The following is a 15451-nucleotide window of genomic DNA, read 5'->3' on the forward strand; positions in this document are numbered from 1 at the left end:
AGACTTCATCACATGGTTTACAAGAAGGAGAGCCGGGGTGGTGTGAGCATGAGATGTGCCTGTGTACAAGGCGGAATATGAGTTTTATTAATGGCCCCCATATGAGCAATATATGCCCTTTAATATAATCACATTTGAAGCATCTCCCCAATGTGGAAATCAGTTTCGGATCTCTTTGTGGATCTCCCTCATGCCTTGTCTTTCCTTTTCAACAGTTGGTCCACCGTATTCTCTTTGCACACACCATCCCAATGTTAATTCTCTCACTTTGATTTTACCCCACCTACCCCCCAGCCCTCCCACCTCATTCCATATGGGTTCAATCATCATCATCATCGCACGGACCTCATCATCCCGCCAGTGCACCGCGTGTGTGTATCAATAACTGATTAGTAACGGTTTGTCATTACGAATTTATCGATCAAGACGGGTGATATGCGAAAAATAAATTGACTCTTGTATATATTTTTCATGTCATAATTCCTTTGCACATATATATGTTTTGCAGCCCAAAACATATATATTTATGCACCGAAAGGAGCAACAATCGCGATACTTTGCGTCTCATCACCTTCCAGAGTGAGAGACCATATTAAATTGAGTCCGCCAAAAAGAATCATTTTTACGAGATTATACATCATATATATTATGTAGACATATATTTTGACGGCTAAAGAGTGTGAAAATGCGCAAGAGAAGATTCACGAAATCATAAAATAATTCGTCTCTCTTTTTTTTTCATTTTTAGTTTTTTCAGCAAGCCAAAATCGGGCTGGTTCTTTTGATGTGATTAAGGTTTGTCTTGTGTATTTGAAATTTTGAAAGTTCTTTAATAAATTACGTCGCGTTTTAAGCTTTGAGCAGGGGTTATGTAAAATCCTTAAACAGTAGAAATCTTTACTAAAACAAGAGAAATTTGTTAACCTATTTACGACGCCCAAGATCCTTAATTATTTTCAATAAAATTAATTGATTTTTAAACTATATTTACTAAAAAATCTTTCTGAAAAAAAAGATTTTGTATTCTTTAATTTTAAGTTTTTGACTTTGGGTCACGACTAAGTTCGGCTAAAGTCAGTTTCTTAAACTAGGCTTAATTTCTTTAAAAATCAGACATTGAAGGTTTTAATGTACATTACATTTTTGAATGATTTTTACAAATTTAAAACTTATACTGAAATAAACAAAAAACTAAGACTGGCTTAAGTAAACTTAAACCTAGCAGGAAAAACTTAGGTTTAGTTGACAAAAATTTTAAGTCTAGCTTGAGAAAGTAAATTCTGCTTTTAGAAACTTAAGCTAGACTTAATAGTGAATTACATTTTATTGTTTAATTCAAATTAAACAGAAAATAATTCTAAAACCAATTTGGGAAACATTTCAAAATTTCAACACTTCCAACTGTTTTTTTTTTTTCATTGAAATTTTCCCAATAGCTACAGCAACCCTAGGCGGAACCCATAAGAGTGTTGCACCTCAACAGAGGTGTTTTTGAATGTGAAGATGAAGAACATAATGCGTGTATTAATATTCATTATGTTAATAAAATAAACTAAAGCGCATAATATCGAAGCATCAGCCAACAATATCGGGAGAAACGATCGTAGCCGAAAAAAAAGAGTACAAAAACGTATAAGAAAAAGAGCAACATGAAATAAATATTCCAATAGAAGAAAAGGTGTGATGACTTTGAGGTACAAATTTTCACCGCAGGGTGCCTAAAGTTGCGGTGTCTTTGAACACCACCATCGTCTTCTTATGGCCACTCCGGGTTGCTCAATGTATGGCAAAAGAGAAATAAATCGAAATCTCTTTCCACCACTACATAATATTAGAACGCATTTATGTCCAACAAGATATTCTCTGTATACGCATGCTAATGTATACACATAATATGTATTTACAATATGTTATTATGTAATGGAGATGATTAATATGCTGGGTGCCTAAATAGAAGCGAGCAATGGGGGATGATGAATTCACAAGGAATATGTAATATGCGAAACACCATCGAGAGCATCAAGAGAAGTCTTATTGAATTTATTTGATTGTAAATTCTTTCTCCCGCACCTTTTGCCATTTATTTTTTCTTTTCTTTAATTTTTTTTCCTCGTTCGCATCCCCTGTGTTATTATTATTTACTTTGATGTTTGCTTTGCGGAAATTTGGTGTTAAGCAATAAATATATGGCGAAGAAGAAAAAATCGGAACTTTTGTTGTGGTCAGAACCACGACGAATGCTGTCCATTCCACTTTCCATGGAGAATTTATGAGGAATAAAAGTTAAAAGGTTCAGCTGAGAGATGAAGAATAAAAAAAAAAGAATTCATGCTCGATTTTTTTCGGAAAAGAATTAAGAAAAAAATCTTTGCATGCAACGCAGCCATTGGAGGTGGAAGCTATGTGTTTTTGTGGTGTGTGAGAAAAGAAACACACAATCGCCGCATTAAAATCAAGAAGTATTTATTTATTTTATTAAATATGTTAGTTTACTCTTTATTGCTGTTAAATTCACGTTTCAGGGGTATAATCATGAAATTCTCTCCAATAAATTACCCCGAAAAAAACGAGAGACAGCCGGCAAAAAAAGCCCACCTCCCCAAAAAAAAAGAAACAATATAAGATTTGTTTTGGGCAGTCTCTCTTTTTTGGGAAGCTGCGCGCACGTTGCGGCAAGGAGAGAAGATAATCGTCAACAATTTATTTTATTAGCCTCATACGAAACTCATATAATTAGAAATAATTGTTGGATCTTCTTCACCGGCAAAAGGAAAGCTTATATCTCGTCTATGAGCACACAAAACCCCAATGTGAAAAAAAAAGAGTTTGTGTTTGGAAAAAGGAGGGCGCATACATAATAATAACAAAGTATAGTGGAGAATCCCGAGCATAGAAATCAAATATTAATGGCTCACGGTTGTTTCTCAAACGCGAAAATGTGCTCCAAATGGGCCATGAGAGGTGGAGAAAGAATAGCTCACGGGGCAATTGAGCCCTGTGAGAGATCTTTTCGGGGCCGCAAAGATCCGCGCGCAACACCAAATAGATCTCCGCGGGCAAAGTAAACATTTATTCTTTCTTTTTTTCTTCTTCTTCTTTCTTGTATGTGTAGCACACAAATAGCCCTCCTTCGCGCATTCGGGAGTGCGTGAAAAGGCCATTCTTCTGCCCAGACGCACAGCACATTAGCAGAAGGTCGTACCATTGCTTCTCCGACCGCAAAGTCCACAAACAAACGCGCCAAAACCACTTCCTCGGCGAACAAACCAACAAGATTGTAAGATGCTGCGAGGTGTTCAAAGGTGTTGCCAACGCTCGGGCTCCGTGAGCAAATGAGCCCCGTCTAATTGTGGGTTTCACTCTTTTTCGCATCATTCTGCTCTGCTGTGTATTTGGTTTTCAGGGCAACTTCACTCTGGCCGCGTGATTCATCAACTTTTGCCAATTCCTCATAGCCACTTGATCCCATCCCCTCATTCGATTCATCTTTCTATGGTCATGAGAGAGGAATTTCCCTCCCAGCTTGAGGATTTTTAATTGATTAGATAGATAAGATCGCATCCGGAGAAATTGGAAAAAATGATGAGCTATTCAATGATGCACCTGTTGCGAATTCATCGAACCCAATAGAGGTATAATCTAATAATATTCCAGTAATAATGATCAAACCAGTGGGATGATCAACAAAAATTTGTGGAAATTGAGGTCAAAATTTCTTAAAATTTGACTAGATAAATTTGCAATGGAGACGCCAGGTGGTCATGATAAGAGTTTGAATTAAAAACCATAATTTCAATGCAAAAATAAATTATGTATTACAGTGGAGGGGCCGGGTTAAGTAGTACTGTTAAATAATTGAGCCATTTATTAAGATGAACAAATATATTTTAAATATATTTTTAATAATAATCTAAGATATCTGTTCTCTTTTGCGTACGAATTTCTGTTCGTAAAACATTCTAGTAACATACATAGTTACAGTGGAGACGCCTGGTTTCACAATACCTTTTAAAATCATGAATCTCACTAGAAAAGAACTATTTTTTTATTATTTCTCTAGGAATTTGTCGAATTAATTATTAATTTGTCATTTGAAAAATAATAAATCTTCGGACAGAACTAAATGAAAAAGAAATCCGTTAAGAAAGTTAACGGATTTAGTGTTATGGTAAAAGATTATTATATGTTGAAGAAGCAACTTCTTTAGGTAAATTAAACATGATTATTGGGATAAATTTTATACAAGCAGGATTCCACACAGCTGTGCGTGTCTCTTCTTGGGAAGCCAAATATCAAATTTTAATTTGACTTAATAACACCTTCTTCATTCTCTTGGTGAGAGATTATTTCGCTCTCTCGAGTGTATGGTTTTGGTGCAAGAAAAAAGAAGAAAAAAGAAGAATAATCCGTTGTTGCTATTACGAAAAAGGTCGTATTATGTAGATAAATATGGGTCTGTTTGCATATTGCGTATCACCATAAGATGTTATTTACGCACTGGAAGAGAGACTTTGAGGGAGTCCCACAAGGGGTTCTCGCGAAATTATGCTCTGTACTGTAACGTACAACCCAGTGTGTGTGCAGCAGATTGTTCCTTCCGATATGACGAGAATATCGCGAAATGCATCACTATTCCTTGGGTTATTGTCGTCATATAAACCATAAGAATTGCTGAAGAGGAGAAGACAACAACAGCTCGAAAAAAAAGTGGCAAAGAGATGAGAAGAAAAAGCTTGGCAGAAAGGCATCAAAAAGATTGCTTATTTTCACACATCCACTCATGGTGGAATCATAAAGGAGCGTCTATAAAATTATTTACCAATCACCTCAATATTGTGAGGTGCATGAGAGATGCAACGGAGGACTTGAAGGAGATGGTGAAATAATTCTTCGACAAGCGGGGAACATTCTTAAGCATCATTCTCTTTTGGTCTGCATAAATTGTACAATAAAATGAATTAGACTCTGCAAAAGCCGGCAGATAATGGTGGTGGTGAAGAGATGGCATGCCAAGGGAGGTGCATGAGGAAGAAACGATCAGTGTGTGTGCGCGGCGCAATTTCTTAACTCTTCTCAACTTCTGTGAAAGAAACCCACAACGCGATCAACCCAGACAGGCAGGAACCGAATTTCCAGCAGAGTTTGTATGTACCTCAGCAAAGTGAGGTGAAGATCGCGCACACGAAGGAAAAAAAGTTAAATACCCAACAAACGAGAATCGTGAATAATTTTTCGAGAATGATGAAAAATAATGTCGAAGTTTCTCGCGCAGCTTCTTTGCCTTTTCATCTCTCTTGCATTACTGCATCTTTGCATACAACATATTTTATGCGCAAGACCATGTAAGTCAATCATGCAATCATGTCGATCATATCAGTGTGGCCAGGATGTCTGGGATCCTTCTCTCGCGCTTTTATTATTGCCGTTGAATTTACTTTGTAATTAATTTTTCAATTTTCTCCCCACAACACTGATTGATTTATTGATGAAATATATACGCGATCACGGTGCGCAATTGCGATAAGATCACAGCGGTTTTGGCGAATTTCCAAATATTTAAATTTCCATAATTTTAGTTGAAAATTACTTGTTTGTCTTTTACGTAAAAAATGAGGCTAATTATAAACAAGTTAAATGGCTAAATTTTCTTATTTTCTTCCCTCTTCCTTCTACTTGGTAACGTGTCAAAAACGATCCATAAAAGCTTCCTCAAAAATTACACAAAAGAACTTTTTTGCTGCAAAAGTTAAATCAAGTCCCTGAATAGGGTGTTCTTTTTTTTCTTTCTGTGTTTTAATTAGCCCAAAAGGAATCGGCATGTTATTTGATTCTCAAAACTTAACTACCTTCTGATGTGAGAAGAAGCCCAATTCCAACAAATTATGCTGGACAAGAGAATGTTTTGTTCATCATTTGGGCTATTTGGGTTTCTGCGGCAATGGTTATTTTGGGGCTGCGAAGAATGGTCAAAGAAGTGCATGCGTTCCTAAAGATACGAGCAAGAGGGAAGATGATGAATGCAACATTGGGTTCTTCTTTGCAAAATACCGCCTAATTTCCTACGTGCCAAATTTCATTATAAAGATTGGGCTCTGGGCAACACACAGCACTGGGTGCATCAAGGAGAATTCCAAGATGAATGCGTATGATGAGCAAAAGGAGCAACGGCAAAGGTAAAATGGGCGCAAAGGAAGCACCCTGTGGAAATGTTCTTTGGTGCAGCAGAATCTTGGAATCTCGGTTTCAGGACCTGTCTTCAAAAGACCCAAAGAGCCACGCCTCTTTCACACCTGGACCATTTTCGAGATTGATATCTCGGGCGAAGAGTGCAAAGAAGAAGGGCCCCATTGCCGTGGTTTGTGTGCGCAAAGAAGAATCGATAGCGTGTTCAATACGCGGCACGGTTGTGTGATTCTTGTGTGCTGGAGAGTCGTTTGGGAAGGTGAGGATGGTTCGTGTATTTGAGAGACTCATTTCGCCCCTGGGTGATGGTCATCAGCCGACACAGAGTCCATCATGGGCAACCCGGTGGTGAGGTGTTGGGGCAGCCAGGAGGGAGATGGTGGGTACGAAAGGAGAGAAAACCGTGGCGTTGATGAGATGACGAGGAATGCGAGTCTCTGGATCATTTTTCTCCTCGTTTCATCGATTCTCTGTTGACAGAGTAACCCTCTTCTTCACCATGCCACAGCCAATTCACAATTATGTACATCATGTTCCTTTCTTCATGCAATTTTCTTATCAAAAAATCTTTTTTTTTAATTGTTTAAAATTCCACAAAATGTCCTCGACAAGGCCGAATAGAAGAAGTCTTAAGAAAAGTTTTTCAAGAGAAAATCCTTCACAAACCCTTTTGTATATAGTTAAGCCCTGACGTCAGAGAATCCATTTACCAATTAAGTAATTCATGTGGCAATTGATTTATTTCTTACATGAAAGAGAAGGAGTTGATGTGGAATCGAAACGGCAGGAAAATTGGTAATTTAATGGAGTAATTTCATTGATTTGTAGCAACACAAAACCATTATGGGTTTTTATGAGTGTGTCCAATTGGGCAACAATTGCACATCTCGAGCAGAAGGAGGAGGAGGTTTCCATACTCTTGAGAGAATCAATGAAGAAAAAACAAGTCAAAGAGAGCTGAGAATGCAGCAAGAAGATAAAAGGTGATGCTAAAGTCACTTTAGTCATAGTTTAAGGATGTGCAAATGAGTATAGTTTAGCACAAACACAAATCTATTCGCTCATTTGCATTTAAATTAATTGAAAATTAAATCATAAACAGTGAGACAAAATAAGTATTTTTTTCAAAGCAACCATTTTGAATTCCTTGAACAAAATAAATATATGTAGAAATGTTTGTCCCTCAGTGTGCACTGTTGGGGCGTACACCTCCTGTAATTAATATCTAGCGGGAACCTCTTTTCGATGGCACTTTTCATGTCGCTGCCTAATAAATTCCTCACTGCTAAATTGCACGTTTGTGTCGTCGCGACAGAAAATGTGTAGCAACAACAACAGAATTAATTATTCAACAAAAGGATGAGTTGGACGATTCATATTCATTCCATTTGCTACTGGTTCTATATTTGCATGTCCTGCCGGACCTCTCATGTCAAGGGAATTGTATGTACAAATCCTTGATCGATATATTTGTCGTATAAGTTCTAGGAAGAATTGTGGGCGTTACTGGACAGACAAATCGGCGTCTTTTTTCTTTTCAATGGTTTAATTGTTATTTTTGCACCTATTGAAGGATCTTTAAGGAGATTGATCCTCAGAGAAAGTTTTAGATCTTCCGCAGTTAAAGTCAACATTAAATAGAAAATCCTTAACAACTTATAAGTGCTACAGTTGCTTTCCTGGCAAGACCTGATGAAGGTGTCTGCAGCATCGGTAGGAAGCTGAAGGAGTGATAGACCCTTCTCATTTGTATCTGGATTGACTGGATCTCCTGTGAGTGTTCTCACTGTAACCACTTCTGGATGATTTCTGAGCTCCTCAACTGCCTGGTTTTTTGTTCCATAGCGCGATGTTAATCTTCCTGGTCATCCTTGTTCCTCTAGGATGAGTGTTTTGCCCTAATTTGTTGCAGACAGGGCTTTCAGAGCTCAATGGTTATATTATCTTTCCTTTAAACTTAATGGTTGATAAGGCCCTATGGACATGAAGTTCGCGGCCGTAAAATACTAAAATTAAAAAAGTGGTTGATAAAAAAGATAATGGAAAAACAATCCGGCAGTTCCCCAGATCCTGTTTCCGGGCGAAGAAAATCAACATTAATTTTGTGAAAATTTTCAAGAGAGGAAAAACTTTACGGTTAAAACTAAATAGAATTTTATGTGAAATTTAATAAATAAATCCTTTTTTTGTGATGAGCGTAAAATTTAATCCTTGAGATTCAAAATGTCTATTTTTTCCAATTTTTTGCTGTTACTGATTTTTTTTAGAGTATATTAATATCTCTAACATCCTTTTTATTCTTTAATATCCCTAGAATCCATAAAATTAAAATAAATAGAATAAAGTAATTTCCCTCAATCGACACAGCTTTTTCTCCTAAACCCGAAAATTCATTTTTCTTCCAGAAAATCTAAAAAAAAAACCCAAAAACACAAGAAAACTGCATAAATCTATATAATAAAGAAATGTCTCTCTATAATTTCGTTCCTGTTAAGCTATGCATTTCTACACCGTTGGTCCGATCGCGATGAAATTTGGTACAGAGTCTACTGATACCAGGCGGTTTTCGCCAACGACATTCATTTTCCCCCCAGAGCCTCCCTTCATAGCGCCCCCATATAAAATTCATGCTTTTTTGACTACTTTTTGAAATTGGCGCCATTTTTGGTAATATTTGTTCAAGAGAAAATGAGATGGATGCATTTTCCTGCTATCCGTCTCCCTCACTTTTTCAGATTTCGCAATTTTCTCGCGTTTTCCGCCAAGTTTTCACGGGGAATTGTGTTTTTTTGTGACCAGGAAGCGACGCCGCGTCGATTGACATCAAAAATTCCAAAAGTTCGCGAAAATCCATTTCCGGGAAAAAAAAGTGCGTGTAAAATCCCCAACCGTCAAAAATTTCGAATTTTCAATTTTAACCGTTAAAATTTCCGCGGGCCCCAAATTCCGCACGGAGGAGCTCCCCGAGGCTCCCAGAGCACCCGTAAGTCCACAGGAGCCCAAAAAATGCATTTTATGCCCACAAATTTGGAAAAAAACACGGAAATCACGAATTTTGTCGAAATGCAAAAAAAAACTTCGTTTAGTTCAAATTTTATTATTTCATTCCATCTCGTAAAACATATTTTTTTGGATGTTTCACAAGTGCAGCACTGCTTCTCTTCAGACACTTCACATGACACTCTGTGGAGCTGTCATTGGGAATTTTTTATTGGGGCCTAAACAAAAATAAAAAGTTTTCACGAGAAAAAAAATAGAAGAAAATTAGTGCGTTTTTCGCTGGTCAGGAAGCGCCATGAACGGACTAAGGTAATCCCCTGAATGTAATCTAATCTGAATTCCCAATTTTCACACAAACCCTTCCATTTCCCATGGGGATGACGACGCAGTTTGAGCGAGCTGTGCTGCCTTTTCTGCTGCCCCCCCTTCCCAGGGAGGATCGCAGCAAAACTAGCGTTCCTGCCACCGGAGCCCACCTACAAATTCGTGCCGTGCGACGAAGCCAATACAAAGTACAGGATTCAGTATCTGGATAGGGCAGAATGGCAATTTGGGGAACGAGACAAAGACACCGTGGAGAGCTTTTTCACGCGCACATCCCGCGGGAATCTCATCCCGTGCATCTTCATCAAGTGCAGCACAAATGCCAAGTACACCCTCCTCTTCTCGCACGGGAATGCCGTGGATTTGGGACAGATGAGCAGCTTCTACATGGGCCTGGGTTCACGGATAAATTGCAACATTTTCAGCTACGACTACTCCGGGTACGGCATCAGTGCTGGGCGCCCCAGTGAAAAGAATCTCTATGCGGACATTGAAGCCGCCTGGCATGCCCTACGCAATCGCTACGGCATCAGCCCGGAGAATGTAATCCTCTATGGGCAGAGCATCGGCACTGTGCCCACCATTGACATTGCCACAAAGTACGAAGTGGGTGCCGTCATTCTGCACTCACCCCTCATGTCTGGGATGCGTGTGGCTTTCCCCAATACAAAGCGCACGTGGTTCTTTGATGTATTCCCGAGCATTGATAAGGTTTCCAAAGTACAGAGCCCCGTGCTCGTCATTCACGGCACGGAAGACGAAGTTATTGATTTCTCACATGGAATTGGAATCTTTGAGAAGTGCGCCAAAGCCGTGGAGCCCCTGTGGGTGGATGGAGCTGGGCACAATGATGTAGAGCTGTACAATCAGTACCTCGATAGACTGAAGAAATTCGTCTCGGTGGAACTTGGTAACTGACAATCACTCGTTGCTCCTGATAGCAGGAGCAAATGGATTCCCAATAAGCCTCAAATCTTCTATTCGTATAAATATCCAGAAAACAGTGACTATCGTGAGTATCTCTCTTGTTTCTCTCTGTCCTCATTTTGTTTATCTAATTAGAAATTAAAAACATGACCTCAAAATTAATCATTTCCTAATCAAAGTTGCGATAAAAAAAACTTTCATTTTCTGAAGTGAAATAGTATAGAGTTGTTTCACTTATAGATTTGAGATAAAATTTTTATGGATTAGATTTAGAAATCTTTTAGGTTTGCTTAATGTTTATTTTAAATTAAATCATTTTGTAGTGATTTTCTATTTTTTTTTTTTAGAAAATTTGAGAAAATTTTCTATTATGTGAAGAAAAGTCATTTTTTGTTTAAAAAAATTGTATGAGGAATTTCTCGAATCTCGGTCAATTTTGATCGATTCCCGAGATACACTTTAACTTTTTTTATATTAATAATTCGATCCGGATGATGAGATAGGGACTAATCGAAAGCTAATAAAATGTAATTTCGATTGCAAGTGGAATTTTGTAAATTAATCCCTTCGTCTGATCGGTACCGAGGGCTTCTTCACGAAAAGTACTGATTTCTCTGTTTTCAAATGATTTATTTAAAACTTCTTATTCTTTTAACGTTTTTAGGACCGATTAATACTCGGAAATTGATTTTTACGCGATGTGTAACAAATTGTTTCAATATACCGACAAAAAGGTATCAGATTGACAATATTCTAGGGGAGAGCGGGGCTAATACAGTCACTTAAGGGTTTAGAAAAAGCCTAAAATATCATATTTCCTAGCTAGATAGAACAAAATGATCTGAGAAAGAGTTGTAGGGCAGTAAATTTCCTAAAGAAATGAGCTATACATTTCGCTTTTTCTATTTGGGAAATATGATATTTTGAGCTTTTTCTAAACCCTTAAGTGACTTTATTAGCCCCGCCCTCCCCTACTGATATTCACTTTATTATGTAAAAAAAATCATTTTTAATATCTTCTAAAAACGATTTTTGACGCAATAAATATAGGATTTTTAACGTTTTATGGAATTTTCTTTTAGTTTCTCATATTTCGTGGAATCTTAACTTCTCGGCTTCTCCCGATTATTTATTTCTGATTTTTCGAATTTTACAGACTATTTTCAAAAGTTTCAAAATCTCTAAGTTTAGGGAAGCGATTTTACATTTCTTACGCTTTTTCTTAGATTTTACATTTCCCGATATTTCTCGAATTTTTCTGCTGAAGATTTCCTTCTAATTTTGTCTCAAGTAAGATGATGATTTATCCAAAATTACCTTAAAAACGAAACTATAAAAATACGATTTATGCATTAAAATTCTTTAATTAGGACTGTCTTTTAACCTGTCATAAAACGACAATTATTTTATTTCCGTAATCATACTAATTCATTGTTTATCATAAGTTTGAGCCTGATTTGACAATTAAATCTGCTTAACTAACAAACTTCGCACTTGCTAAGAATTAAAATTTGAATTTAAGAAAAAAATCTTATCTAGAATTTTTGTTATCTTTCGTCACACTCAACTCTGTTGTCGGTGAGCATTAATTGAACCGGACATGTGTTCAATTCTCACGAAATATCCTTCTTCCAAAATTACATATAATTATTACCGATAAATTGTGGCTCTTTTGGGATTACGTCGAATGACGATTATCACGTCTGGGTGGAGATGTTTGAAATCAGAAACAACTCATTTCTTTTTTTTTCAACACGATAAAACCCAAAGAGTTGTAACTTTTATTAAATTGTGTCACGCACATATTTTATTGTATACTTTGTATGTCGTCCTTGCTGACTTTTATTGGAGCATTTTCTTGTGGCTATATGAAATTTTCTTAAAATTGAATTCTTCAGTGTGATTGATGCAATTTCACACATAGCAAAGAAAAATGCTCAAATTGACATTTTATTTGCTCCTTTTTTTCGCTCTCTCTCTGGAGCAATAAATCCCCATCAAATGGTCACAATTCAATTGGAAAATAAAGTGTAAAATACTTTTTACAATGTGGCATCAAGTGTTGAATGTTTCAGCCAAAATTGAATCAACGAGCAAAGTGTGGATTTTTCTTCTGCAAATTGACGCGCAAATTGATGCATCCAATTAGCACGTGACGCAAACCACAGGCGCGAGTTAAATTGCATTGATTTAAAGAAAAAGCGGATTTATTGGAGAAAAAAAAACTGAGAAATAGGGTCGATGGAAAATGCATTTAAGTCGGGTGTGATAAATTCTATCGGAGAGGAGGAAATAATAAATAATATTCTTGGTATTTTATTGGGAAATCTCTCTGTGTGGCGAATAAAACTTTCTGCCAAAGCAATTTCTTTACTGGTTTGGTATTTCTATCAACAATTCACTTTTTTTTACACCACATATTTTATGAAATTTTGTAATCGAGAGGGAAACACTGCGAGTTGAGTAACTCGTAAAAGTGCAAGAGATTTTCCACATGGATGAATGTTTTGTGTTTTCTTGGCGATTTTTTTTCATCCATTCAAGCTCCACAGGGGGGCTTTATGTGCGTGCTTTATTGAATAATTCAAAAGTCACTTTTATTGGGATTATTTTGAGCATAAAATTGATAATTCCGCATCACTGTGAGATAATATCGTGGGGATTTTTTTCTCTCTTTGTGAAAAGGAGAAAAATTGATAATTCTTTTGTAAATAAAAATGCAAAAAAGATTTCTTTGGGATTATTACTGACTCATCCGTATATTTTGACGGGGAGAAAAGAAAGCGCTCGAATTCGACGTAAGATGATAATAATTTTGTGAATGTCATTAACCCATTAATTTCTTTTAATTTTCTTTTGTTACAACATAAAAAATAAACACGTGAAATCTTTATGTTATGAACGGGTGAATCATAAGTTTGAATTAATTAAGAAAATACTTCTCAAAATTGCATCAAAAACAATTAAATAATTCGTTTCTTTTTGTCATTTTTTTTATTCAGATAAATACAAAGATTCTTCGTCATCAAGCGATTCAGTAATAGAACCAAATGAAGACTTTCCCTAACATCCGGATCCCGGAACTACCGGGATCAAAAGAAGTTTTATCTCAAAAATCACTGGCGGCAGCCAACAAACAAAAAAATCCCCCAAGTCTCAAAAGTCTCCCAAACTACAAGTATGCCTCTATGGTGACACAGGCGTTGCCGCAAAATTATCCGGTCAAGCAACATCGACATCGTCGAGTATTCCGCCGCCACCCCCGCCGGCCAAGAAGCCCAATTCTAACAAACCCAAAAAATGCACGTGTGTCTATAAGCGTCAAACCCTCGCGGAATGCATGTCCCCGAGCACAATTTCCACTGAGAAGCGTCAGAGTGTCCCATCGCCATTCCACAAAGGACAACCATCAAAGGATACCTCATCTCCATGCATCTGCCGCGCTTCGCAGAGTGGAACAGGTATTATGTATCATTCAGATATGGGATCGACCCCAATAATAGTAGATATGTCAACAATTGAAGTACCCCCACTCGTGATCATCGAAGCCCCTGGATTTGTATCGTATCCATCACCCAAATCCAAACCCAAACCAGCACCCACTCCACAGGTAGAGAAGAGCACACTTAATGCAGCCACAGTTGCCACAAGTCCCAAATTGGAGGCAAAACCCAAGCCGAGCCCAATGAAGGAGAATCCCAATCGTGTCCTAGAAAAATCCAATAGTCTTGGTGAAAAGAAACCCCCGAGAGTTCTCCGGAACACCCGGAGCCTGTCGCCACGACCTCCCGTGAAGCATCAACACGCCATAACGGTGTCAGATGAGAATGACGTTGTTTCAGTGAAGTTATCACCAAATGATGAATTTATCGAAGAAGCTGCAGCGAAGAATGATGCAACAAAACCATCCCCGAATAAAACTTCCCGAAGTCAGAGAGCTTCTCCAAACATCTTAGATGGTGGACGATTAGTATATGAAGATCGTTTTGCCAATAATCGCTCAACTGGATGTCTTGTCTACGTGCCATCAGACCCCTGGCTGAGGATTTCCGATGAGGAAGACACGGGGAATACACTGGGGAAGAAGAAGAAGAAAAAGAAGGATACAAAGCGCGTGGAAAAATCATTTAGTCGCCCAAATATAGCTTCACTCGACAGTGATGATCCGTGGGTGTGGAAGGGTCCAGGGGATGCAGCTGCACGTAAGAAAGCAGCCTATCGTCAGTCAAAATCACTCCAATCCACAGCAGCGGAATTCTCATCGCTGAAACTCCTCCCGGCGGGTAAGAAGGACATTGCAGCTCGTCCGAAACTTCAACGCTCCAAATCTCCAATTCAACTCAATGAACCCGAAGATGCGGCGGGACAAAAGGGTGCAACTCTTGGGGTCACGAGTGCCAATCATCTTCTACCACGACATAGTTTTTCCACGAGCCCAACACAGCGCGATGAGGAGCTACAGCTAAACATTCGTCGCCTCAGTGAGCAGATGCGACACACACCAGCCTACAACACTGCCTACGAGGCAAGGGATCAGCAGGAGAGGCGACGGGCAGCATCACCACTACCACCACCGCCGCCGCCACCGCCTGCACCTCCTGCAGATCCACTCCTCGAGACGACGTGCTAAGGAGTCGCCCCGGAGGTTCCCCCAATGTGATTCCGAGGGAGACATTATATACTAACGACTTAAGGTAAATATTAAAAGAAGAAGAAAGAAATATTATATAAATTTAGCTAAAAAAATATCGAAAGATTGCATTTAAGATGACTATTATAGCTATGTAAGTTTTATTGAAAACATCTTTTCTCTTCCTTCCCATGAACTGAATTCTTTCCTATAAAATATCTTATCTACCTAACCTACCTACCTACCTATATTATTATGAATCTACCCAGATGTGAAAGGATTGTGCGTGTATATTAGTTTTTTTTTTAGTTAGACCAAATCGTGTGTTCTTCTTGATATCCTGTGGATGACATTACTATGATGTTATCCTTGGATGTCTCAATGAGT

At 38.0% G+C, this 15451-nt stretch overlaps 2 protein-coding genes across 3 annotated transcripts in view; both read left to right on the forward strand.

Moving 5' to 3' along the window:
• The window catches only part of LOC129787458 (fork head domain-containing protein FD4-like), a 416355-nt gene that overhangs the window by 43308 nt on the left and 357596 nt on the right, over nucleotides 1-15451 (forward strand). The gene's annotated exons all lie outside the window — the stretch shown is intronic.
• On the forward strand, nucleotides 9383-15125 carry LOC129787439 (serine/arginine repetitive matrix protein 1). 2 transcript variants are annotated; one of them, XR_008750230.1, is made up of 3 exons: nucleotides 9383-9492; nucleotides 9573-10519; nucleotides 13437-15125. XR_008750230.1 is itself a non-coding variant. In XM_055823017.1 (2 exons), the coding sequence occupies exon 2, from the start codon at nucleotides 13775-13777 to the stop codon at nucleotides 15062-15064; it is 1290 nt and encodes a 429-aa protein (XP_055678992.1). In that variant the 5' UTR covers nucleotides 9573-10519; nucleotides 13437-13774; the 3' UTR covers nucleotides 15065-15125. The 2 variants fall into 2 exon arrangements, 1 of the variants encoding a protein (XP_055678992.1); XM_055823017.1 differs by lacking the exon at nucleotides 9383-9492.

The sequence above is a fragment of the Lutzomyia longipalpis genome, chromosome 1 (assembly GCF_024334085.1).
Source record: "Lutzomyia longipalpis isolate SR_M1_2022 chromosome 1, ASM2433408v1".
NCBI lineage: Eukaryota > Metazoa > Arthropoda > Insecta > Diptera > Psychodidae > Lutzomyia > Lutzomyia longipalpis.